General features: G+C 44.8%; 2 protein-coding genes and 1 non-coding gene across 5 annotated transcripts in view; 1 reads left to right on the plus strand and 2 right to left on the minus strand.

Moving 5' to 3' along the window:
* Positions 1-3,834: 3,834 nt before the first annotated feature.
* On the minus strand, positions 3,835-23,928 carry Polr3c (RNA polymerase III subunit C). 3 transcript variants are annotated; one of them, XM_041638012.1, is made up of 15 exons: positions 23,786-23,928; positions 22,281-22,446; positions 21,016-21,271; positions 20,733-20,918; positions 18,237-18,322; positions 11,934-12,038; positions 11,715-11,807; positions 9,818-9,898; positions 9,596-9,647; positions 7,988-8,048; positions 7,465-7,615; positions 6,513-6,614; positions 6,348-6,397; positions 5,679-5,828; positions 3,835-4,362 (listed from the first exon to the last, which is right to left on the minus strand). In XM_041638012.1, the coding sequence occupies exons 2-15, from the start codon at positions 22,425-22,427 to the stop codon at positions 4,281-4,283; spliced, it is 1,602 nt and encodes a 533-aa protein (XP_041493946.1). In that variant the 5' UTR covers positions 22,428-22,446; positions 23,786-23,928; the 3' UTR covers positions 3,835-4,280. The 3 variants fall into 3 exon arrangements, with proteins under 3 accessions (XP_041493946.1, XP_041493945.1, XP_041493947.1); XM_041638011.1 differs by having other exon boundaries at positions 23,573-23,881; XM_041638013.1 differs by having other exon boundaries at positions 23,516-23,881.
* Positions 21,502-21,637, minus strand: LOC121438130. The gene has a single exon (XR_005973071.1). It is a non-coding gene; the product is annotated as a small nucleolar RNA SNORA5 (small nucleolar RNA).
* Positions 23,929-24,067: 139 nt separating the features above from the next.
* Rnf115 (ring finger protein 115) overlaps positions 24,068-25,041 on the plus strand; it is a 71,715-nt gene continuing 70,741 nt past the window's right edge. The window contains exon 1 of the mRNA XM_041638014.1: positions 24,068-24,345. Within this exon, the coding sequence (XP_041493948.1) occupies positions 24,244-24,345 (102 nt within the window). The 5' untranslated portion in view covers positions 24,068-24,243. The remainder of the gene's footprint in view (positions 24,346-25,041) is intronic.

Genomic DNA, 25,041 nt, shown 5'->3' on the forward strand with positions numbered 1-25,041 from the left:
TAGAAAGTGTGGCCTTTTTGGGGGATGTCACTGGGTGTCTCGGGGTTTTATTGCTGTGAGAAGACACCATGACCAAGGCAACTCTTATAAAAGAAACATTTCATAGAGGTGGCAGCTTACAGTTCAGAGAGTTAGTCCATAATCATCATGGCAGGGAGCATGGTGATGTGCAGGCAGACATGGTAATGAAAGAGGAGCTGCTATTTTGATCCTGCAGACTGCAGACAACAGGAAGTGGTCTGAGACATTCATTGGGCATGACTTGAGCATATACAAGACCTCAAAGACCACCTCCACAGTGACATACTTCCTTCAATAAGGCCACTTCAACTTTAACAAAGCCACACCTAATAGTGCCACTCTCTTTGGGGCCCATTTTTTGCCAAACCACCCCACCTGGGGCAGGCTTCCAGCTCCAGCCACCATGCCTTCATTCTGCCATCTTGTCCTTTGGTCATGGCGTTTTATCACAATAGAAAAGTAACAATTCAGGGATGTTTCAACATGAGCTTGACTGACTTAATTTTTGTTTTGTTTCCTTAAGACAGGCTCTCACTCTATTGTCCACACTAGCCTGAAACTTATCAAAAGGGCCAGGCTGACCTTGAACTTGCAGAAATCCCCCCATCTTAGCTTCCTTATTGGTGGGATCACAGGTGAGTCACTTTGTGCCCAGCTTTGGACTTCTTTTTTGTGTGTGTGGTGTGTGCACGTGTTGTACAGGTATGTGCATGTGTGTTGCACAGGTACGTGCATGTGTTACAGGTACGTGCACGTGTGTTGTACAGGTACGTGCACGTGTGTTGTACAGGTACGTGCACATGTGTTGTACAGGTACGTGCACGTGTGTTACAGGTACGTGCACGTGTGTTACAGGTACGTGCATGTGTGTTACAGGTACGTGCACGTGTGTTACAGGTATGTGCATGAGCGTTACAGGTACGTGCATGTGTGTTACAGGTATGTGCATGTGTGTTACAGGTATGTGCATGTGTGTTGTACAGGTATGTGCATGTGTGTTACAGGTACGTGCATGTGTGTTACAGGTACGTGCATGAGCGTTACAGGTATGTGCATGTGTGTTACAGCTATGTGCATGAGCATTACAGGTACGTGCATGTGTGTTACAGCTATGTGCATGTGTGTTACAGGTATGTGCATGTGTTACAGGTATGTGAATGTGTGTTGTACAGGTACGTGCATGTGTGTTGTACAGGTACGTGCACGTGTGTTGTACAGGTATGTGCACGTGTGTTGTACAGGTATGTGCACGTGTGTTGTACAGGTATGTGCACGTGTGTTGTACAGGTACGTGCATGTGTGTTACAGGTATGTGCATGTGTGTTACAGGTATGTGCATGTGTGTTGTACAGGTATGTGCATGTGTGTTACAGGTACGTGCATGTGTGTTACAGGTACGTGCATGAGCGTTACAGGTACGTGCATGTGTGTTACAGGTACGTGCATGAGCGTTACAGGTACGTGCATGTGTGTTACAGGTACGTGCATGTGTGTTACAGGTATGTGCATGTGTGTTACAGGTACGTGCATGAGCGTTACAGGTACGTGCATGTGTTACAGGTATGTGCATGTGTGTTACAGGTATGTGCATGTGTGTTACAGGTATGTGCATGTGTGTTGTACAGGTACGTGCATGTGTGTTACAGGTACGTGCATGTGTGTTACAGGTATGTGCATGTGTGTTACAGGTATGTGCATGTGTGTTGTACAGGTACGTGCATGTGCGTTACAGGTACGTGCATGAGCGTTACAGGTACGTGCATGTGTGTTACAGGTATGTGCATGAGCGTTACAGGTACGTGCATGTGTGTTACAGGTACGTGCATGTGTGTTGTACAGGTACATGCACGTGTGTTACAGGTATGTGCACGTGTGTTACAGGTACGTGCACGTGTGTTGTACAGGTACGTGCACGTGTGTTGTACAGGTACGTGCATGTGTGTTACAGGTACGTGCATGTGTGTTACAGGTATGTGCATGAGCGTTACAGGTACGTGCATGTGTGTTACAGGTATGTGCATGTATGTTACAGGTATGTGCATGTGTGTTGTACAGGTATGTGCATGTGTGTTACAGGTACGTGCATGTGTGTTACAGGTACGTGCATGAGCGTTACAGGTACGTGCATGTGTGTTACAGGTACGTGCATGAGCGTTACAGGTACGTGCATGTGTGTTACAGGTACGTGCATGTGTTACAGGTATGTGCATGTGTGTTGTACAGGTACGTGCACGTGTGTTACAGGTATGTGCACGTGTGTTGAACAGGTATGTGCACGTGTGTTGGACAGGTATGTGCACGTGTGTTGTACAGGTATGTGCATGTGTGTTACAGGTATGTGCACGTGTGTTGAACAGGTATGTGCACGTGTGTTGGACAGGTATGTGCACGTGTGTTGTACAGGTATGTGCATGTGTGTTGTACAGGTACGTGCATGTGTGTTACAGGTACGTGCATGTGTGTTACAGGTACGTGCATGTGTGTTGTACAGGTACGTGCATGTGTGTTACAGGTACGTGCATGTGTGTTACAGGTACGTGCATGTGTTACAGGTACATGCATGTGTGTTACAGGTACGTGCATGTGTTACAGGTACGTGCATGTGTGTTACGGGTACGTGCATCTGTGTTGTACAGGTATGTGCATGTGTTGTACAGGCATGTGCATGTGTGTTACAGGTATGTGCATGTGTGTTGTACAGGTATGTGCATGTGTTGTACAGGTATGTGCATGTGTGTTACAGGTATGTGCATGTGTGTTGTACAGGTACGTGCATGTGTGTTACAGGTATGTGCATGCGTGTTACAGGTATGTGCATGTGTGTTACGGGTACGTGCATCTGTGTTGTACAGGTATGTGCATGTGTTGTACAGGTATGTGCATGTGTGTTACAGGTATGTGCATGTGTGTTGTACAGGTATGTGCATGTGTTGTACAGGTATGTGCATGTGTGTTACAGGTATGTGCATGTGTGTTGTACAGGTACGTGCATGTGTGTTACAGGTACGTGCATGTGTGTTACGGGTATGTGCATGTGTGTTACGGGTACGTGCATGTGTGTTGTACAGGTACGTGCATGTGTTGTACAGGTATGTGCATGTGTGTTACAGGTATGTGCATGTGTGTTGTACAGGTATGTGCATGTGTTGTACAGGTATGTGCATGTGTGTTGTACAGGTATGTGCATGTGTTGTACAGGTATGTGCATGTGTGTTACAGGTATGTGCATGTGTGTTGTACAGGTATGTGCATGTTTTGTACAGGTATGTGCATGTGTGTTACAGGTATGTGCATATGTGTTGTACAGGTACGTGCACGTGTGTTGTACAGGTATGTGCATGTGTGTTACAGGTATGTGCATGTGTGTTGATCAGAAGTTGACGGTTGGTGTCTCCCTGGTCTGCTTCCTATCTTATTTTTACATTTGTGTGCATATGTGCATGTGTGTGTGTCACGGTGTCCAAGTAGAGGTTAGAGGACAGTGTGTGGGAGTTTGTTCTGTTCTACCATAGGGTTCTGGAGCTAGGTCATCAGCCTTGGTGGCAAGCTCCCTTATCCACTGAGTCACTGTCTTATTTGTTGAGCTGGGTCTCTCACAGAACCTGAAGCTCTTCCATTTGTCTTGACTGGCTAGCTAATGAATTTCAGAGATGTGCCCATCTCCAGGGCTAGGGTGATAGACATCACACCCAAATTTCATGTGGGTACTGAGCTTCCTGAGCCAGGGCCTCATGCTTGAGCAGCAAGTGTGTCACCCAGTAAGTCATCTTGTTGGCCCCTCAATGACTTCCTGATAAGAACTGACACATATAATTTATGATTAATCTCATTTATTTAAGGTTCTCCCCACTGCAAGGATTTGGTGAGAGAATATAGTGATGGGTATAAGTCTATTAACAAATTTTACAAAATATGTCAGTCTCTTTCTGGTGTATCATGAGCAGTAGGGAAAGACAGAAGCAGGGGCTCAGAATCAGAAATTTAGCTGGGTGATATGGCACACTCTTTTAATCCCAGCACTCAGGAGGCAGAGGCAGATGGATCAACGATGAGTTTGAGGCCAGCCTGGTCTACAGAGCAAGTTCCAGGACAATAAGGATTAAAGATAAGAATGCATCCAAGCACCTTCTTCCTGTTGTTCTATCTCCTAGATCTCTGAGAAGGATGTTGGTTTCTGGTTGGGGAGGTAGCTCAGTGGTACAGCACTTGACTACCATGTGAAAGGCCCTGAGTTTGATCCTAGCGCTGCTTCCTCTGGGTCACGGTCTCTTCATGGTGCTCTCGATGTATGACTCCAGCAAGAAGATGGTTTCATCTACCTGGATCTCACTGGCATCCAACCTGAGTGAAAAAGTGAAACATTTGCCAGGGGTTTATGCTCATTAGTATAGTCACAATTGGAGGCTGGGCTGGGTGCGGCCATGCAGAATTGCTTGCTCATTCCTGAGCAAGTGGAAAGAAGAGAGAACCAGGAGAGCCTTCTTCCGTCTATATCTCTCCCATATCAGACACTGTGGAGCCGCTGAAGCCCCACAGGCAGCGTCTTTTACTTACAACCATGAGAAAGAACAGCACTTTTAAGAGTCGTGTGCTTTAAAACCATGAGAAAGTGAAGAGTTAGTGTTAATCAAGAAGAGTGAGGGACTTCCCCAATCTGACAAAACCACAGCTAACACCACACTTAATGGTAAGAACTCAAGTTTCCTTCCTTAGATCAGGAACAATGCCAAGATGTCCTTTCCAGTCTTCTGCTGGAGGTGATAGTCAAGACAATTAGGCAAGTTAAAGAAAAAATAAAAAATTACTAGAACTAATAAATTTACACAACCCCTCTTAATGAATAAAAGGAAATGAAGATGGAGGCACATTGCTATGAAACTATGAAAGGTTTCATGGCCCAGCAATGAATTTGGATTTTATACTGTAAAAAAAAAAAATCAATAAATCATCTTAGCCAGGTGTTGTGACATACACTTGTAATCCCAGCACTCTGGAGGTGGAGGTGGTAGAAGCAGTAGAATCAGTCCAAGGCTAGTATGACTACATGAGACCTTTAGTCAAGAAACATAACCCCTTCCAAATCAAAGGATGAGCAAACATATGCACAAGCAAGGAAGCCAATAAATCATTTCAACTAGAAGAGGGATGCTATCAACCACTTTAAAGACAATATTATTACCCGAGGGTTGGGGAGATGGACCAGAGGGTAAATTGTCTGCCATCCAAGTGTGAGGGAGGACCTGAGGCTGGAGTCCCAGAATACACATACCCCCCCCACCCCCCACGCTGTAAGAGCATTGTGACGCATGGTTTGTAAGATAAAGTTATTGCAATGCTCTAGGTAAGAGGTAACGAAGAATCAAGATGAAATGCCAGACTTGAGGCTGAAGTAAAATTCTCAGTACTTGGTGAATGACAGAGGACAGCCCTTGCTGTCCTGGATCAGGCTGGCCTTGAACTCATAGAGATCTGCACCTCTGGAGTGCTGGGATTTAAAGACGTGTGCCACCATGCCTGCCTGGTAGGTTCAATTCTTTTAATTAGGCTAGGAAAGATGATGCTGCACTTAGGTTTGCTCACTAAATTGGAGGAGATTAGGCAGTGAATCATATTTGCTTGAAAGGCATCGTTAAGCAGAGTCTGGACCCACCACTTACTTGTTAACGTTGCGTTTCAGCGTCTCCAGCTGCTGCCGCTCAGGGGCTGTGATCATCTCCTCTATCTCCTGCAGCTGCACCTCCTCTGCACCCGTGGCCTGCATTGATGCAATGATGGCTTCTACCCTCTGAGACTTTTCTAGTAGCCGCCTATCAGACAGACAAAGCTTTGACGTATTTCCTTATCTCTGAGATTCTCCTGCCCTCTAACTCAGAGGCCAGTTCCTTCCTTCTATGTTTCAGCTACAGACTCTGCCCATACCTTAATCACAAACGTAACTTTGTTTCTAAAACATTTATTGCCTCTTAGTTGCACTTAAACTCTGGGGTCAAGCACATGCTTCCTAATTTGCAAACTTATTTAATTGGGGGTGCAGTCACCAAGTGTAAACTAAGGCATGGCTATGCCAACCCAAACCTATGACTCAATGCCATATACTGTGCATTGGGCTACTGTTGCTATTTCTAGAGCAAGTTTTCCCTTAGGCTTGGACCGTGAAGAATGTGACTGAAAAAGTGCTGGGGCCCAGAGTGCCGGGTAAAGGAGAACTGTCACCATGGGGAAGTGTTTTAGTTACTGGTTCAGTGGAAAATAACATAAAAACAAGCTATGTCTGAGAGAGAGAGAGGAAAAGAGAAATACAAAGGTTCAATGGAGAGCACACTCACCTGTTTTCCTTCGTTTCAAACTGCCGCCTTTCTATCAGGTTGGCTATGCTCTGAGGAAAGAGAAGACAGACAAGAAATGCCAATGGTTCTGTTTCACTGGTGTGGAGTGGACGAAGGAGAAGGGCGAGGCCGTCGGCGAGGGAGGGGAGAAAACCGCACGATTACCTTATAGCACCTGTGCAACAGCATCCTGGCGGCCGACAGCACATTCACGGTGTACAGATAGAAGGTCCTGGATGGCGCGTGGTCTGGGGTTTTAGGAATTTCCTGTTTGTCCGCAGAAATAAAGAGACTGTTCTTTGGAACTAGTAGACACCCATCCACCTGGCACTCTCAGTCCTCATTTCTAAGACTTTTCTTTCCTGGCCAATCAGTAGTGATTCTGTTTATGACATAATCAGTCATAAACAGAAGCAGGGCGCCTGGCTTTCCATTTTTCTATCAGCATCCCGAATAAAAGGGAAAGCAATTAATATTTACTGAGGGAACTCTACACAGGCCAGGTGGATTGTATTTGATTTTCATAATAGACCTTATTTATTAATAATTGAGACAGTGTGATACTGTTAAGCGTATGCTGGCCTCAAATTTTCAACCCTTCAGCCTCAGCCTCCTCTGTACTGGGGATTATAGGTACACACTACCACAGCTGGTCCAAATCACGGTTCTTACAGCATCATCCACCGCCATTTTACAGATACAAAATGACGGCGGTTGACCTGCTTGAAGTGACTCCAAAATCCATTCAACCTGCTTCCTCAAAGGGTCCCATCATAGTTCTACAAGAATCAAGATATGTTGAATGAGTTACTTACTCTATTAAAGATTTAAGGCTCTCAGGAATAATGGGCTGGATAGGGCAGGGAAGTTAGAGCTGTGAGCTGATTTCCTGGGTGTTGTCTGTCTCTTATCAAGAGAGTTAAACTACACAATCCTATGTGGGTTTGCTATGTCTGTGTTAATCTTTCTCTTTTCTTCTGTTTCAGAGGTGGCTATAGTATCTGCCTGGGGACCCAGAGTAATTTCCTCAGGAGTTTCTCCAGCCATGCTGAACAGCAGCTACTAAAGCCGTGGCTACCTGGAGAGATGGGAAGTTCTCTACTAAAGCCGTGGCTACCTGGAGAGATATGAAGTTTTCTGAGAGCATCTTATACAACATGTCCTTTGCCTCCTTTGCAGGAATCATCGCAAAGTCCTCCACCTGCTTCTGCTCCAGGTGTTTCTTCTGCAACACCAGACGGAATATTCTGGCACAGCGAGACCCAAATCTGGAAGAACAAAGAACCACAGGGTATACTTTAGCTCCTGGTCTCAGAGTAGGACTTACTAATCCACATGTGGGGTCAGGGGCAGAGAGGAACAGGGCTCAGAGTTCTTTTACAGCTTCAGAAGTTGGTAATGGTACTGTTAATCATAACTTGTCACCAAACGCCAACTCCATTGTGTGCCACAGATCTTGTATCCAGAGCTTTGGGTGCTGGTTAATTTGCCTAGCTAGGAATTAGTTTTATAGGGAAGAATAGTTCTACTGGAAAGATGAGACCAAGTATGGCAGGGTATGCCATCAAAACCAAATTACCTGTTCAACGGGATGTGGAGAGGAAGTGTCTGAGCCCACCCCCCATCAATGGCCCTCTTACCTCTCCTGGATGACAGACTCCAGAGTCGCAGTGGCCAGGGATGCTAATGCCTTGTGGAGGTCTTTATGGAGAGGATTAAGGGCATTCAGTAATGTTTTGGCCTCATCATCATGAACTTAGTTTCATGACTAAATTCCTAATTTATAACTAAAAATTAAATAATACTTTGCTTTTTACATTTCATGTATGATATATAAGTATATTAACATTTGTAAGGTTTTTTTTTTAATGAAACCAAATCAAAATGGCCATCATTTTATTAAGTACAGCGCCCTCTGATGACCGATTCCATGTTGGGAGACAGGACTGGGGTAGGGAGGGGGGTGGTGGGGGTGGCGAGAGGGAGGTGCACATGCAAACTGGGAACTAACTCCATTTGTAAGGGTTTTGCTTAAACTTATTTTTTTTTTTGGTTTTTTTTTTTTTTTTTTGGAGACAGGGTTTCTCTGCGGCTTTGGAGCCTGTCCTGGAACTAGCTCTGTAGACCAGGCTGGTCTCGAACTCACAGAGATCCACCTGCCTCTGCCTCCTGAGTGCTGGGATTAAAGGCGTGCGCCACCATTGCCCGGCGTAAACTTATTTTTTATTTTTACTTTATGTGCATAGGTGTTTTGCCTGTATGTGTGAGGGTGTCAGATTTTGGAGTTAGAGATAGCTATGAGCTGCCATGTGAGTGCTGGGGATTGAACCTGAGTCCCCTGGAAGAGCAACCAGTGCTCTTAACTACTGAGTCATCTCTCCAGCCCCTCTCTTCTTTCTGTGAGACAGGGTCTTTGCTATGTAGCCCAGATTGACTTGAAACATTTGACTTTTCTGCCTCAGCTCCAAACTGCTCCGACGGTAAGCAGTTAGAACAACTCCTCCCCTTTCCTAGCTCGCTGCCTCAGCTCTACCACCTTCCTTCTTCCTCTCCTGCGGAGCTGGTGATCTGGCCCAGTGCCTCGCACGATGTGCGTGAGGTGCTATGAGCAATGACAGATGTAGCACGATTAATAGAAACCCAGAGACAGATACTGCGGTTTAACCTGAAGGTCAGAAAAGCAAAGCAGTTAGCCACTAGAGATCTCTTGCCTCTATGAAATCTTCAGATTGAAAGAAGGGCGAGTTGCTGTCTTAGCCCACCTTATATTCCTCTCTAGAGCTAGAATTAAAGGTGTGCACCACTACCACCGGGCCTGTATGGCTGACTAGTATGGCTGTTTTGCATTCTGATCTTCAGTCAAGTTTTATTTATTAAAATACAAATGAATATCACTACAGACAGTCCCAGGCCTTTATATTTTCATTAATAAAACTCAATGAAAACTCACAGAAAAATTAAGAAAGTTATTTCAATTTTTGAATGTGTTTAGTATATTAGGCATTGACAAATTCCTTTCCTGTGGTGGTACATGCCTCTACTTCCAGCACTTGGGAGGTGGAGGCAAGAGGATCAGGGCTTCAGTGCTAATATCTAAGCTACACAGTGGGTTTGAGACCAGTTTAGGCTACGTGAGACTGTTTCAATAACAACAATAAAAACAACAACACCCCCACCAATTTTTCCTAGGTTACCCCTCTGCTTCCTATCTCAGGGGTTCTGACAGAACAGACAGCTGGGAAGGATACTGATGACATACATTCCTCCACCGCTGTCGCCAGACTTTCCAATAAACTCTAGCTGTTAAAAGAGAGCAAATGGTGTTAATTGGTGTAAAGTCTAGTGATTAATTTGTTTCCTATAGACCAATCTGGTCAAGACTCTGAAGCAGACAGCTCCGACTATAGTGGATATTAGGATTTAGTGGTAGAGATAAATTATAAACAGACCAAGTGGGTGGGGAGACTTACGGGGTCATCTGCCAACAGCGTAAGGTATTGATCGAGGACTTGCTTAGAGATGTTATAGCCAACAGGCAGGGACCTGAAGATCTGTGGAACAGAAGGGGATGCTGGAAGTGGGGCCTGGGGATGCAGAACTGTTAACATGTTACTCCAGATGTCCTAATTCGGATTACAAACATAAAAATGTCTAAAAAATTCATATAAAAGGCCGAGAGGGACACATGCCTTTAATCTTAGGACTGGGGAGACAGAGGCAGGTGGATCTCTGAGTTTGGGGCCTAATCTACATAGTGCATTCTAAACAGCCAGCACTACATAGTCAGACTCTGATAGAAACGGAGTAAAAGAAGAAACAACCCAAATGTCCAGTGATAAACTAACCAAGTACAGTGGTGTGTGCCTGTAATTAATCCTGGCTACCCCAAAGGCTGGGTTAGGAGATTATGGGTTGTTGTGTAGCCATAGCCTCCAAAGTTAAACCTTTCATTCTGCAGGGAGGCTCTTAAGACTCTGGAAGCTAAAACTTACAAGGCTCAGGAAACTCATGAAATTTACAAGGGTCACAAACTCAGAAAGTAGGGCCTTTAATCATAGCACCAGGGAGACAGAGGCCAGCCTTGTCTACAGAGCAAGTTTGATGTCAGCAGAGACCCTATCTCAAACTAACCAACTACAAAAACTTAGAAACAATATAAAGTATAGTGACAACATCTAAATAAGTATAATTATAAAAGTAATAGAAATGTAATGTTTCAACCGCCAAGGCTTTCATCAGAACCCATATATGGATATATAATGGTAAGATAGCCTTCCTGCTGCTGTCCAGCCTAGCTTTAAACTCCTGAGCTCAAGCAATCCTCAGCAGCCTTCTGAATAGGTAGGATTCCAGGTATGCCAGCACACCTAGCTACTAGTATCTTAAAACAACGAGATATAAATTTTACTTGACAGTTATTTAACTTGACTTAAAGATTTTTTTTTTTGGAGATTTAATCATTTGTATTTTGAGATAAAGTTTCACTGTGTAGCCCTGGCTGTTAACTTTGTAAACCAGTCTGGCCTTGAATTTAGAGATCCACTTGCCTCTGTGTCCTGAATGCTGGGATTAAAGGCGTGTGCCACCACGCCTGGTTTTATTTAAAGATTTCCTTACGTGTATATGCTATGTCTGCACGAATGTATGTATATCATGTGTGTGCAGTGCCCAATGAAGCCAGAAGTGGGAATAGATCCCTTTGAATCGGAGTTACAGACTCCTGGGCGCTGCCTTGTGTGTGCTGAGAACTGAGCCTGAGTCCTCTGGAAGAGCAGTCAGTGCCCTCAAACACTGAGCCACCTCTCCAGGCCCAAAGGCTTAACATTTATAAAAGTTGGATCTTAAGCCGGGCGGTGGTGGCGCACGCCTTTAATCCCAGCACTCGGGAGGCAGAGGCAGGTGGATCTCTGGGAGTTCGAGGCCAGCCTGGTCTACAAGAGCTGGTTCCAGGACAGGCACCAAAGCTACAGAGAAACCCTGTCTCGAAAAAAAAAAAAAAAAAAAAGTTAGATCTTAAGTGGTTAAATGTTTTAGTGCTTACCATTTCCAAGAAATCCTTGCTCCACTCCAAACAAGAGAAAACCCCTTTTGCCCTAAGGAACAGGCATCAACATAACCCTATGAGCTACATCTAATAACTGCTATGATACCTATGGCTATCAGGAAGCTAGCACGAAGATGGGGAGCTGAACCAGGAGTGGTGGTGCAGACCCTGAACTCAGCACTGGGGAGGCAGAGGCAGGTAGATCTCTGATTTCAGTGACAACACAGGAAGTTCCAGGATTGCCAGGGCTACATAGAAAGACCAAAACAAAACCCCAAATACAACAACAAAACAAAAACCGAAAAAAGAAAATTGAAGTATACCTCATTAGAAGACAGTGGCTGGGTAAACGGGGCACTAGAGGGAGTGGTAATCTCACTCATCCGAAGCATTGTCCGCACAATCTCGCTGCTTGTCTGAAAAAATAAACTAGAATTCAGAATTCACTGTTGCTGCCTCTGAGCCAGGGGCCACATCTGACAACCACCTGAACGATCGACCTTACTCCTTGCTGAACACTGGGTGACCCACTTAGACATTACCTGGTCCATTCGGTTTGCAACTGCGCTCACAATTGCTTGGTCACGGAAGTGCTGGTGGAATCTCTCAAGGTTGACTTGCCAATAAATCCCATCATCTGGACTGGGCTGAGGAGAGAAAAGGAGAAGAAACATTGAAATACAGTGTAAAATTTTAGATTTTTCAACAAATAGACAAACCTTTATCTAAACTAACAAAAAGGCAGAGAGAGAATATCCCAATTAAAAAAAATCAGAAATGGGGGGCTGGAGAGATGGCTCAGCGGTTAAGAGCATTGCCGGCTCTTCCAACTTCTAAAGGTCCTGAGTTCAATTCCCGGCAAGCACATGGTGGCTCACAACCATCTGTAATGAGGTCTGGTGCCCTCTTCTGGCCTGCAGGCATACATGTAGAAAGAATATTGTATACATAATAAATAAATAAATATTTCAAACAAAAAAAAATAAAAAAAAATCAGAAATGAAAAGGGGGACATAACCGCAGACACGGAGGAAATACAGAGGATCATCAGGTCATATTTTGAAAACCTGTACTCCACAAAATTGGAAAAGTTAAAGGAAATGGAAAACTTTCTGGATAAATATCACTTACCAAAATTAAATCAAGACCAGATAAGCAAATTAAACAGACCTACAACTGCTGAAGAAATAGAAACAGTTATCAAAAGTCTCCCAACCAAAAAAAAGCCCAGGACCAGATGGTTTTAGCTCAGAATTCTACAAAACTTTCAAAGAGGAACTAATACCAATACTCCTCAAATTATTCCACACAATAGAAACAGAGGGAACATTGCCAAACTCTTTTTATGAGGCCACAATTACCCTGATACCCAAACCACAGAAAGACAATACCAAGAAAGAGAACTACAGACCAATCTCACTCATGAACAATTGATGCAAAAATACTAAATAAAATACTAGCAAAAAGAATCCAAGAACACATCAGAACCATCATCCACCATGACCAAGTCAGCTTTATCCCACAGATGCAGGGATGGTTCAACAAACGAAAATCTGTCAACGTAATCCACCATATAAACAAACTGAAAAATAAAAACCACACGATCATCTCATTAGATGTCGAAAAAGCATTTGACAAAATACAACATCCCTTCATGATAAAGGTCTTGAAGAGAGCAGGATACAAGGAACATACCTAAACATAATTAAGGCAATATACAACAAGCCAACAGCCAATATCAAACTAAATGGAGAGAAACTCCCAGTGATTCCACTGAAACCAGGAACAAGACAAAGTTGTCCACTCTCTCCATACCTATTCAATACAGTTCTTGAGGTCCTAGCTAGAGCAATAAGACACCAAAGGGAGATCAAGGGGATACAAATTGGAAAAGAAGAAATCAAACTCTCACTGTTGGCTGATGATATGATAGTTTACATAAGTGATCCCAAAAATTCTACCAAGGAACTTCTACAACTCATAAACACTTTCAGCAATGTAGCAGGATACAAGATTAACTCAAAAAAATCAGTAGCCCTCCTGTACACAGATGATAAAAGGGCTGAGGAAGAAATCAGAGCATCAACACCCTTCACAATAGCCACAAATAGCATAAAATAGCTCAGAATAACTCTAACAAAAAAAAGTGAAAGACTTGTATGACAAGAACTTTAAATCTTTGAAGAAAGAAATTGAAGAAAATACCAGAAAGTGGAAAGACCTCCCATGCTCTTGGGTAGGCAGAATTAATAAAGTAAAAAAGGCAAACTTACCAAAAGCAATCTACAGATTCAATGTAATGCCCAGCAAAATCCCAGCAAAATTCTTCAAAGACCTTGAAAGAATGGCACTCAACTTCATTTGGAAAATCAAAAAACCCAGGATAGCCAAAACAATCTTGGGCAATAAAAGAACTTCTGGAGGCATCACAATCCCTGACTTCAAACTCTACTACAGAGCTACAGTACTGAAAACAGCCTGGTATTGGCATAAGAACAGACAGGAGGACCAATGGAACCGAATAGAAAACCCGGATATCAACCCACACATCTTCGAACACCTGATATTTGATAAAGAAGCAAAAAATAACAAATAGAAAAAAAAGCATATTTAACAAGTGGTGCTGACATAACTGGATATCAACATGTAGAAAAATGAAAATAGACCCATATCTAGCACCATGCACAAAACTCAAGTCCAAATGGATCAAAGACATAAAGCCAGCCACACTGAACCTTATAGAACAGGAAGTGGGAAGTACACTTGAACGCACTGGCACAGGGAACCACTTCCTAAATAAAACCCCAGCAGCATAGACATTGAGAGAAACTGAAAAGCTTCTGTAAAGCAAATGACACGGTCAACAAGACAGAATGACAGCCTATAGAATGGGAAAAGATCTTCACTAACCCCACATCAGACAGAGGTCAGATCTCCAATATATACAAATAATTCAAGAAATTGGACACCAAAAGATCACATAATCCAATAAAAAAAATGGAGTACAGACCTAAACAGAGAACTCTCAACAGAGGAATCTAAAATGGCTGAAAGACACTTAAGGAAATGTTCAACATCTTTAGTCATCAGAGAAATGCAAATCAAAGCAACTCTGAGATTCTATCTTACACCTCTAAGAATGGCCAAAATCAAAAACACTGATGACAATTTATGCTGGAGAGGTTGTGGCGGGGAAAAGGGAACACTTCTGCATTGCTGGTGGGAATGCAAGCTGGTACAATCCCTTTGGATGTCAGTGTGGCGATTTCTCAGAAAATTAGGAAACAACCTTCCTCAAGACCCAGCAATACCACTTTGGGGTATATATCCAAAGGACGCTCAATCGTGCCACAAGGACATGTGCTCAACTATGTTCATAGCAGCTCTGTTTGTCATAGCCAGAACCTGGAAACAACCTAAATGTCCCTCGATCAAGGAATGGATAAAAAAAAAAATGTGGTACATTTACACAGTGGAGTACTACACAGCAGAAAAAAATAAGGACAGCTTGAATTTTGCAGGAAAATGGATGGAACTAGAAGACATTATTTTGAGTGAGGTAACCCAGAACCAGAAAGACAATTATCACATGTACTCACTCATAGGTGGTTTTTAAACATAAAGCAAAGAAAGCCAGCCTACAAACCACAATCCCAGAGAACTTAGACAACAATATGGACATTAAGAGAGACTTATATAGATCTAATCTACATGGGAAGTAAAATGTATAAAAAGACAAGATCTCCTGAGTAAATTGGGAGCATGGGGACCTTGGGGGAGGATTGAAGGGGGAAGGGGGAGAGGCAGGGAGGGGAGCAGAGAAAAATGTAGAGCTCAATAAATATAATAAAAAATATCTCCTGCCTCAAAAGAAAAGTAGATTTTAGATTTTTAAAGTTCCATTTGTTTTGCTATACTGTGGCAAATAAATGGGTTAGAGAAAAAGAATTCAAGAGTGTGGGTTAGTGTGCCCTGGCAAATTCTAACTCAAGTTCCCTGAACTTACCTTCCTCCTGCTCCCTGTTAATTTTTGTCCATTACCCTCAAATGTACATGTATGTGCCTGTAGCAAGTGCATGTTTGGTGCCTGTGGACTCCAGAAGTGGATATCAGATCCCCTGGGACTGGAGTTATAGACAGTTTTAAGCTATCATGTGGGTGATAGGAACCACACCTGGGTCCGCTGCAAAGGCAAGTGCCCTTAACTGCTGAACTATCTCTCCAGCCCCTCAAGATTTCTTTCTTTGTGTGTCTGCCACATGTGTGTGGGGCTCCAAGGTGGCCAGAAGGTGTTGAATTACAGACACAGGTGTTAGGAATCCAGTTCTGGTCTTCTGGAAGAATAGGAGGTGCTCTTAATTGTGAAGATCTTTCTAGACCATAGACATCTACTTTTGTTGTTTTCTAAAACAGTGTCTCTTCTGGAGTTTGAACTTACCAAGTAGGCCAGGATGGCTAGTGAGCCCCAGGGACCTTCCTGTGATTTTGGGTTGGGCCATATCCATAGCCTACAGACTAACATTTGTAGATCACATTTGTAGCTTTTAATAGTCCTTAGCTTGGCTTTCTTCTTCTTTTTTCAGCCAGGGTCTCATGTAGCTCAGGCTAGCACTGAACTTACTATATAACTGAGGGTGACCATGAACTCTGGCTCTTCCTGCCTCTATCTCCCAAGTGCTAGGATTACAAGCATTTACCACTACACCTAGCTAAAAAGTACTTCTGGTCATTAAATGGGTAAGAATGCAAGAAGGGAGACCACTGAGAAGAGTCTGGAGAAGTGCTGACAAGAGATGATAGTCTTGGGGGCTAGAGAGATGGCTCAGTAGATAAAAGATTTGTTGTCCAACCATAAGTATCTGAGTTTGAACCCCCAGCACCCACATAGCAAGCCAGACATGATCTCATAGATGCCTGTAATTTCAGCACTGTAAGGGCAAAGGGTTGTTGGGGCCAAGAAAAACAAACAAACAAACGAACAAACAACAAAAAACCCACAAGACCCAGGTTCAGGGAGAGAAGAGGCCTCAAAGGATAAGGCAGGGATTGCTAGAGGCCATCTGATGCTCTCCTGTGGCTCCAGTGCATATCTGCACAGGCATGTGTACTAACACATGTCATATAATCCCCCTTTATACACACACAAAGAGACAATATAGTCACTTAGACTAGGGAGAGAACAGGAAAGGTAAGAAATAGTTGGATAGGAGAAAATTTTGGAAAATGGACTGATATGTATTAGTGAGATATAAGAATTTCAAGGATTTTGCCTAACATGGTAGTGGGTAACTATTACTAAAAAAAGGAGGCTTAGGAGGGGGCAGGTGTATGGGAATAGGAAATCAATTATTCTGTGTTGGTTATGCTAATTTCCTTTTCTGTTGGGAGTATATGTGCTTAATTCTATGTCTAGGTATGGGCGTGTGGTGTGTGTATGCAGGTATGGTACTATGTGTGCCATAGCATGTGTGTGGAGAGCAAAGGACAACTTCAGGGGTCAGTCTTCAAATTCTGCCTTGCTTTGAGACAGGGGCTCTTTGACTCCTTATATAGCAGGACAGCTGGCCTGTGAGCTTCAGGAGACTCAGCCTTGGCTCGTGTCTCGTCTCAGGAACACCTGGATTAGAGGTGTGCTCCCACACCTGGCTCTAGGTGGGTTCTAGTTTCTCAGGCCTGTGCAGCAGCTCATTTACCCTCCGAATTATCGCCCCAGCTCCTGGCCATGTTTTTGAGATGCTTTTTTATTTTATTTTAATTTGTTTAAAGATGGGGACTTCTTATGTAGTAGGCTGGCCTTGAATTTGCAGTAATCCTCCTGTATCAGTCTCTCTAGTAGTGGGATACAAAGCATGCACCGCCACACTTGGCTTGAGATGTTCATTAGCCATCTTTATATGGGTGCTAGTAGGATATGTGCACACAAAAGTTCAGGCTTAAACACTTTTTTCTAGACTTAGGCCTCACCACTAATCCTCATAGGTCTATGTATTCCTGCCATACTGAAATCTTGAACTTTATCTAGGTTCTCTTTTCTTTTTTTTTGGGGGGGGGGTGAGGGTGGGGGCAGGGTTTCATGTAACCCAGGTTGGCCTTAGACTTACTTTGTAGCCAGGGATAACCCTAAACTTCTGAATCTCTTGCCTCTACCTTCTGAGTGCTGGAATTATAGGTTGTGCGCCACTTATGGTTTGTTTCGTCTGAGACAGGGTCTCACTGTGTAGCTCTGGCTGTTCTGGAACTCATTATGTAGAGCAGACTGGCTTCCAATTTACAGAGATCTGCTGGTCTCCTTCCAAGTGCTGTGATTAAAGGCATGGTTATCACAATGGGGACCACTTCTGCCTTTATTTGGTACTGGGAATCAAACTCAGGTCTTACTCATGCCAGGCAAGCTATCTACCAACTGGGCTACATTCCTGGCCAAAGTCTCTCTTCTCTTTTTGAGACAAGGTCTCCCTGGGTAGCCCTGGCTGCCCTGGAACTCACAGAGATCCTCCTGGCTCTGCATCCCAAATGCTGGGGCTAAAGGGATGCAAATACCATACTAGCCCTGCTTCCTCTTTTGTGTAAGTTGGTCCCATTTTGCAGTGAAATAAATTAGCCTCAGAAGGGAATGGGACATTCCTTCCACGGAGTCCCTCCCGTTCTCAGGCATTCTCACTGTTCCTTGGTAAAAAGAGGGGAGGGGAGAAATAAGCAGAGGTAGTAGGAGAATTCCATTTCCATTGGTCTATTCCTATTCCTTTTCTTAGCCAGAAATATTTAGGTTCTGTTGGCGCATGTTATCCGAGGGCTGTTTCTGGGTGGCTCCAGGGTGAGGATTGCTAATCAGAAAGCCCCATTACCTCTTTGTTATCTGGGTATTTTGGTTTCTTGGCCTTGGGCTCTCCAGCAGCATCTTCATCAGATGATCGCCTTCTCTTACCTTTTCCTGCCAAATAAAATACTGAACTATTAGATTATATATCATATGATGACAGGAAATGAAGCCGGTGCCTCTTTATCCCAAAGATGTACGTAGCTGCCTCAAGTTAGAGTTGTTTAGGAGCTGTAAGAAACTCAAATCAATGAGGGTATCATCTAAAACTCAGTATGTTTTAAAAAAATCCAGTCTTAAAACTGGGTATTGGGGAGGCAGAGGCGGGTGGATTTCTGAGTTCCAGGCAAGCGTCGTCTACAGAGTGAGTTCCATGATAGCTGGAGCTACATAGTGAGAACTTCTCTTGAAAAACAAAGAAAAAAAAAACAAACCCAAAAGCCAAAAACCAAAACCAAACCAAACCAAAGTAAAAAAACCAGAAAAAAAATCCTGGGGCTGGAGAGATGGCTCAGTGGTTAAGAGCACTGGCTGTTGTTTCAGAGAACCTGGGCTTAATTCTCAGTACCCACAAGAGAGCTCACGATTGTCTGTATCTAACTTCTGTTCCCCAGGGGATCCGACACCCTCACACAGACATACATGCAGGTAAAACATCAATGCACATAAAATAAAAATAAATTATTCAAAGAAAAAAGAAAGAAAAAAAAGGAAGAAAGCAAGAAAGAAAATGCATAGTCTTTGCCATCAAACTGCCCGTCCTCCTATGTGTCCTTTCAGTGAAAGGTACCATCATGCTCCCATGGGTGCAGGTCAGGCACACAGATGTCATTCTTGATCCTTTTCTTTTTTTTTTGGTTTTGGAGCCTGTCCTGGAACTAGCTCTTGTAGACCAGGCTGGTCTCGAACTCAGAGATCCGCCTGCCTCTGCCTCCCAAGTGCTGGGATTAAAGGCGTGCGCCACCACCGCCCAGCCGGATCCTTTTCTTTTTTTGTTTTTTCGAGACAGGGTTTCTTTGTGTAATAGCCCTGGCTGTCCTGGAATTGGCCTTGACCTCACAGAGATCCCTCTGCCTCAGTTTTCCCAGTACTGGAATTAAGGGTGTGTGCCACCACTGCCTGGCGATACTTGTCTTCTTACAGCTTCTATATCTACTCTTTTGTTAGTTTGCCTCACTTACCTTTGCCCTATCCTTTCAGCCTTTATTAGACAGTTACAATGTAAGTCAGATCATGTCATGTTCCTGCTTAAAACCTGAGTAGTCTCCCTTTGCTCTTAGGTTAAAGCTCAGACACTCTACAATGCCGGGTTTATCTAGTTCCTCCACGTTCTCGCCTTCTCTCAAGCTTCTCTGAACTTTGCTCGCTTTGCTTCAACACTGACCTTTCACTTTCTCTAATGCTCGGTTTCTTTTTCTTATTATACACTAGTCTTAAAAATACTCACCTTCGCCAGGCAGTGGAGGCACACACCTTTAATACCAGTACTTGGGAGGCAGAGGCAGGTGGATCTCTGTGAGTTTGAGGCCAGCCTGGTCTACAAGAACTAGTTCTGGGACAGATTCCCAAAGCTACAGAGAAACCCTAAAAAACCTTGAAAAAAAAAAAACAGAAAAGAACAAACAAACAAACAAACAACCCCCTACCATAAAAACCCACTTCATCTTTGCTGGGTGGTGGTGGCGCACGCCTTTAATCCCAGCACTTGGGAGGCAGAGGCAGGTGGATCTCTCAGAGTTTGAGGCTAGCCTGGTCTACAGAAAGAGTTCCAGGACAGGCTGCAAAGCGACAGAGAAACCCTGTATTGAAAATCCAAACCAAACCAAACAAAAACCAAAATAAAATCATCTTCTGTTGCCTTAGTAGGGCCTACTTCTTCAAGACCCAAATCAAATTCCACTTTCTCAGAAAAGCCTAACTTTTACCCACTTCACAAATCAGTTCCTCCATACCCAGCTTCTCCACAGCCCTCACCATGGTGTATAACCTATCTCTGTGACTGATAATGTCTTCTCAGAAAGGAACAGGGGTTTTCCATTATTACATACGACAGCGACTGGCACACAGCAAGTACCTGGTCAACAATCACATGTTCATTCACATAAAAAAAAAAAAATCAGTCAAGCTGGGCGGTGGTGGCGCACGCCTTTAATCCCAGCACTCGGGAGGCAGAGGCAGGCGGATCTCTGTGAGTTCGAGGCCAGCCTGGTCTACAAGAGCTAGTTCCAGGGCGGTGGTGGCGCACACCTTTAATCCCAGCACTCGGGAGGCAGAGGCAGGCGGATCTCTGTGAGTTCGAGACCAGCCTGGTCTACAGAGCTAGTTCCAGGACAGGCTCCAAAGCCACAGAGAAACCCTGTCTCGAAAAACCAAAAAAAAAAAAGAGCTAGTTCCAGGACAGGAACCAAAAACTATGGAGAAACCCTGTCTCGAAAAATCCAAAAAAAAAAAAAAAAAAAAAATAATCAGTCAAGAAGAAGCCACAATTAGGGCAAAACACAGTTCAAGGATGGAAATTCCTTACCTATCAAGCTCAGTTTAGGAACTAGGTACATGTCCTTCTCATTAATGACAAGAGTCGGGGCAGGTAGTGGTGGCTCAGGGTCAGAACTGCCAGGGGCAGGAACCAGAGGACAGCGCTGTACAAAGTGAGTGTCTGCAAGTCGCACAAACGCATTTGACACCTCGGCATAGTCCATGGTCTTGCCATCTGTAAAACAGAGGAAAGAGGCAGGTGAGAAGGCCTAAGAGGATGGCGCTGCCAGCCAACCTAGGCTTTCGCTCAGAGCTGTAGACCCAGTACTGACCCTCCATGGTCTCCGTGAGTCGGTCTGCTACTTTCTTCACCACAGCTGACATTGTCATTTTGCCATTCAACAGGAGCTCCTCAACAATCAGCTCGCCGGTGTCACTGTACAGCGTTTTGGTAGTATAGATGTACCGGGGATACCGAAGCATTCGCAACACCCGGCTACACTGGGCTTCATACTCCACCACACTGCGCTTATGCACACGATAGATCACCAGGTTATGGTGGATGAGGACACAAAGCGCTTTTTTCACCTAGATGGGACCCAAAGAAGGAGAAGAAAGACCTGGAGCTAAGTAGCTCATGACCGCTGGCAATACCGCCCACCCCCGACAGCTTAGGAAGTATCTGATCACTAGCCAAGAGTTTACTGAATCGTTTTGGGTTTATTTTTAAAAGCAACTCGGTCTGAGTTGAAACAACACAGACCCATCCCAACAGGACCTGCCTCTTGTCTGCACCAAGGACTCCTATGCCTACAGTACAATGTCTGCAGCCAAACTTATCCCCAGGTCCCAGGACAGGGGACCCAGGGCCCATGAGCTGCAGAACTTGTTGTGGCAGCCATCTGGGCCAGTTCCCGCCATGACAGGACAGGGACTGAATTTGACTTGACTGCACATAGACTCTTACTTCCTCTTTGTATTACTGTAGTTAATAAGAACCAAATGTCAGTGGAAGAGATCAAGAGAATTCCTTGCTATGATGCCCATTTTATCCTTGATCTCTATCTTTCTTTTAGTTTTCCGTTTTGAATCAGGGTCTCATGGAGCCCAAGGTAGCCCAGATGACCTTGAACTTCTGAGCTTTCACCTTTCAAGTGCTGGGATCATAAACATAAATCACCACACCCAGTTTTATGAAGTGCTGGAGATCGAACCAGAAAATCCTACATACTATGAAGTCACTCCACCAACTGAGCTACCTCCTCAGCCAGGACCACGACAAAAATCTTTCACGCCACAACTGACCTGTTTTGCCTATCATTTTTATTCCTTAAAGACAGTGCCAGATTAGTAGACTTACTGTGAATGAAGGAGGGTGGCGTGGGGACAGCAAAGACCAGCTAAGGACACTCTGAGGAGCAGCACGCTGGGGCCTAAGTACAATACCACACCCCCACCCCACCCCATGGTGATTCTGATCATAGGGCAGGCTTTTTTATTTCTATTTTCTAGGGGAAGGAGTACCACTGTTAAAAGGTGGCTGAAGGAAATGAATTAAAGAAGCAAAAGAGAGCAAACTGGTATTCTCTAAACATACCTGGTCCAGGGATGTTCCCGTGTCATGGGCAATTACTCTAAGAGGCTGGCTGCCGGTTCTGATTAGGTGGACTCCAATTTTTTCCACAATCTCACCAAAATGCTCTTGCAGCAATAAAGAGCACAGTTTAATTTCTGCTTGAGTCATTGTGCCTGGAGCCTCAGAACTAGGAAAGAACAACGATATAAATTCACATATTTTTTTTTCCTAGAAGGCAACTTGACAATGCACATCAAAACCTTAAAATCTTGCATATATGTGCTTTAATACTTTAATTTGGGATCCTTTATTCCATGGAAATAATAATAAAAAAACCACGCCATTTGTTCTCTTCATAATACTTGCACTGTATACTAAAACAGCTCAGCATCTGTCAATAAATTAAATGAGTACACACTACGTCAATATTTAAAATGACTTTGCACACTATAAGTAGCAAAACATTACTTGTAATGTGTAGTAATATCAGTATTGTGATGGCTGGGTATGATGGTGTACACTGTCTGCAATTCCAGCACTCAGGAGGCAGAAACAAAAGGATTAATAGTTCCAGGCCAACCTGGGGTACAAAGTGAGTTCAAAGTCAGCTTGTACTGGACAGTGAGACTCTGGTGGGTGATATGCCCACCCATCAAAACAAAAGACTGAAAAAACTAAACATCAAATGTATTTTCTAAAGTCAGGTATGGTGGTGTATGCCTGTAATTGTACACTTGAGAGGTGAAGGCAGAAGGGTCAGGGGTTCAAGGTTACACACTGAGTTCCATGCCAGCCTGGCTACGTGAGACCCTGTCTCAAAAAAAAAAAAAGGCCATTTTCCTCTATTTTATTTACTTTTATGGGATTATATGTGGTTTCAATAATCTTTAAAGATTGGATTTATCTAGGTATGAGGGCTCACATTTGTAATCAAGGCTCACGTGGGCTACATAATGAATACCAAACAAACTTGGTCCACAGAGTAAGACCTCTAAAAAAAAAAGTGTGTGTTTGTGTGTGTGTGCAAATGACTTGCAATCTGACATAGATACAAATAACTACGGCCCATCGCTCCGTGGGAGTACAAAGTATCATTCCCTAGCCATAAACCTCAATTTAGAAGCCAGCAAGTAAAGAAGAGCTTCTCAACAGGGTGTTTCAATTAGGAGAAGTTACGTTCCCTTGAGAACCAAGTTAAATTTCTACTCTGTGACAAATGGGACACAAGCAGAAATGGATGGAGCTTTAAAAATTACCTCCCTATCACAAGTTGTTCCTGCCATTATTCATCTATCTCTCCAACGCTTTAGTACCTAAGTCTTTGTCCCTCTTGCCACGTTGTCGCAGAGGAGGCTATATTTCACTTATCCACCCGTCTTTGGTGCAACATCCCTACATCAGTCGCCATCCTTGAAAAGCGTTTCCAAGGCGCCTGGCTCCTTTCCCTTCATGCGAGTTCCTGTTCCGGACTTCGCTTCTTGACCCTGAGTCAGGGCCTCCACATTCCGGCGTCGTTTTTCACTAACCTCAGGGTCAGTGCTAATTTAGAAGCTCCAAATGTTATCCTCCGGAGACCAGCAGCCTAAGCTCGGGGCCAACCCGCCGCCCCTTCTCCAAAGTAGAGCACCATTGAGGCGGACGCGGAAGGGCTGCGAGCACGGGCCGCTCTAGCCGATGGTGTCGGTGGTTTCCGGAGACGCTCTCTCCTTCCTCTCGGTGGAAAGCTGGAGGACCGGCCAGGGGCTGTCTGAGGTGCCGGCGGGCGGGCTCTCCTCTGGCTCTGGTGCCGGGAGGCGGGCCTCGGGTCGCGCGGCCGCTGGCGGGCGGGTCTCTCGGGGCCGGGCGGACTCACGTGACACTTGCGGGCCCAGGAGCGGCCGGCCGCACAGAGGAGGCGGCGACGGCGGCGACCGCAGCCCGGGAGGTAGCGGCCTGGGGAGGGACCGCCGGCCGCCCTTTCGGACATCCGCGGCGGAGGCGAAACATGGCGGAGGCCTCGGCGGCGGGGGCGGACGCGGGCTCCGCTGTCGCCGCGCACCGTTTCTTCTGCCACTTTTGTAAGGGCGAGGTCAGCCCCAAACTACCGGTAAGAGCCCCGTGTGTCCCGCCCTCGGGCGACGCGTAGATCCTTGGCCCCGTAGGCTGGAAACTGGGTCTCGGGCTGCCTTGCAGACCCGTGAGTCCCTTGACACCGGTGTCCTCGGTACCTGCTGCCCGCTGTCGCCTTGCACCGGCAGCAAATGCTAGGCGTCAGGGCCCCGGTCGGTCACTCCTGCCTAGCCCTCATTTCCGCGGCCGCTCCAACCTGCCCCTCTCATTTCGCTTCCGCCCTTCAACACCACCTCCATCTTTTTGTCTTCCCCGGTGAATTCTCGGTTAAGTCTCCGCTCCGTTTGCTTGCGGTCCCCTCCCCTGTCTCCTTTCCGCAATGACCTATCTCCCCCCCCCCCCCTCCCGTACTCTTTTCGCGGTTGCGTCTCACCTCCCTCTCCCTCTTTCCCCACTACTTCTCAACCAGATCCTCCCCCTTCCGCATCCCCAGTGAGACAAAATAGCGGACCGCCGAGAACTCCCTAATAGGTGGCGGCGAAGTGCGGAAAGAGGAGATTTGGAAGGGAGCTGGGAAGAGGGAGATTGTGTTCTTAAATGGTTCTGTGGGTTCTTGTGAAAGTGAAAATAGCGGTGTACTAATGACTTGCAGACCGTCTGCGCTCCCTGTTGCTATTGAAGGAAATGGCTTTAGGAAGAAAGCAGGACGTACTGTTTCAACTTAGTTTATTTT

Source organism: Microtus oregoni, unplaced genomic scaffold, assembly GCF_018167655.1.
Source record: "Microtus oregoni isolate MIOR12 unplaced genomic scaffold, Mior012 000054F_ref0000373, whole genome shotgun sequence".
Lineage (NCBI taxonomy): Eukaryota > Metazoa > Chordata > Mammalia > Rodentia > Cricetidae > Microtus > Microtus oregoni.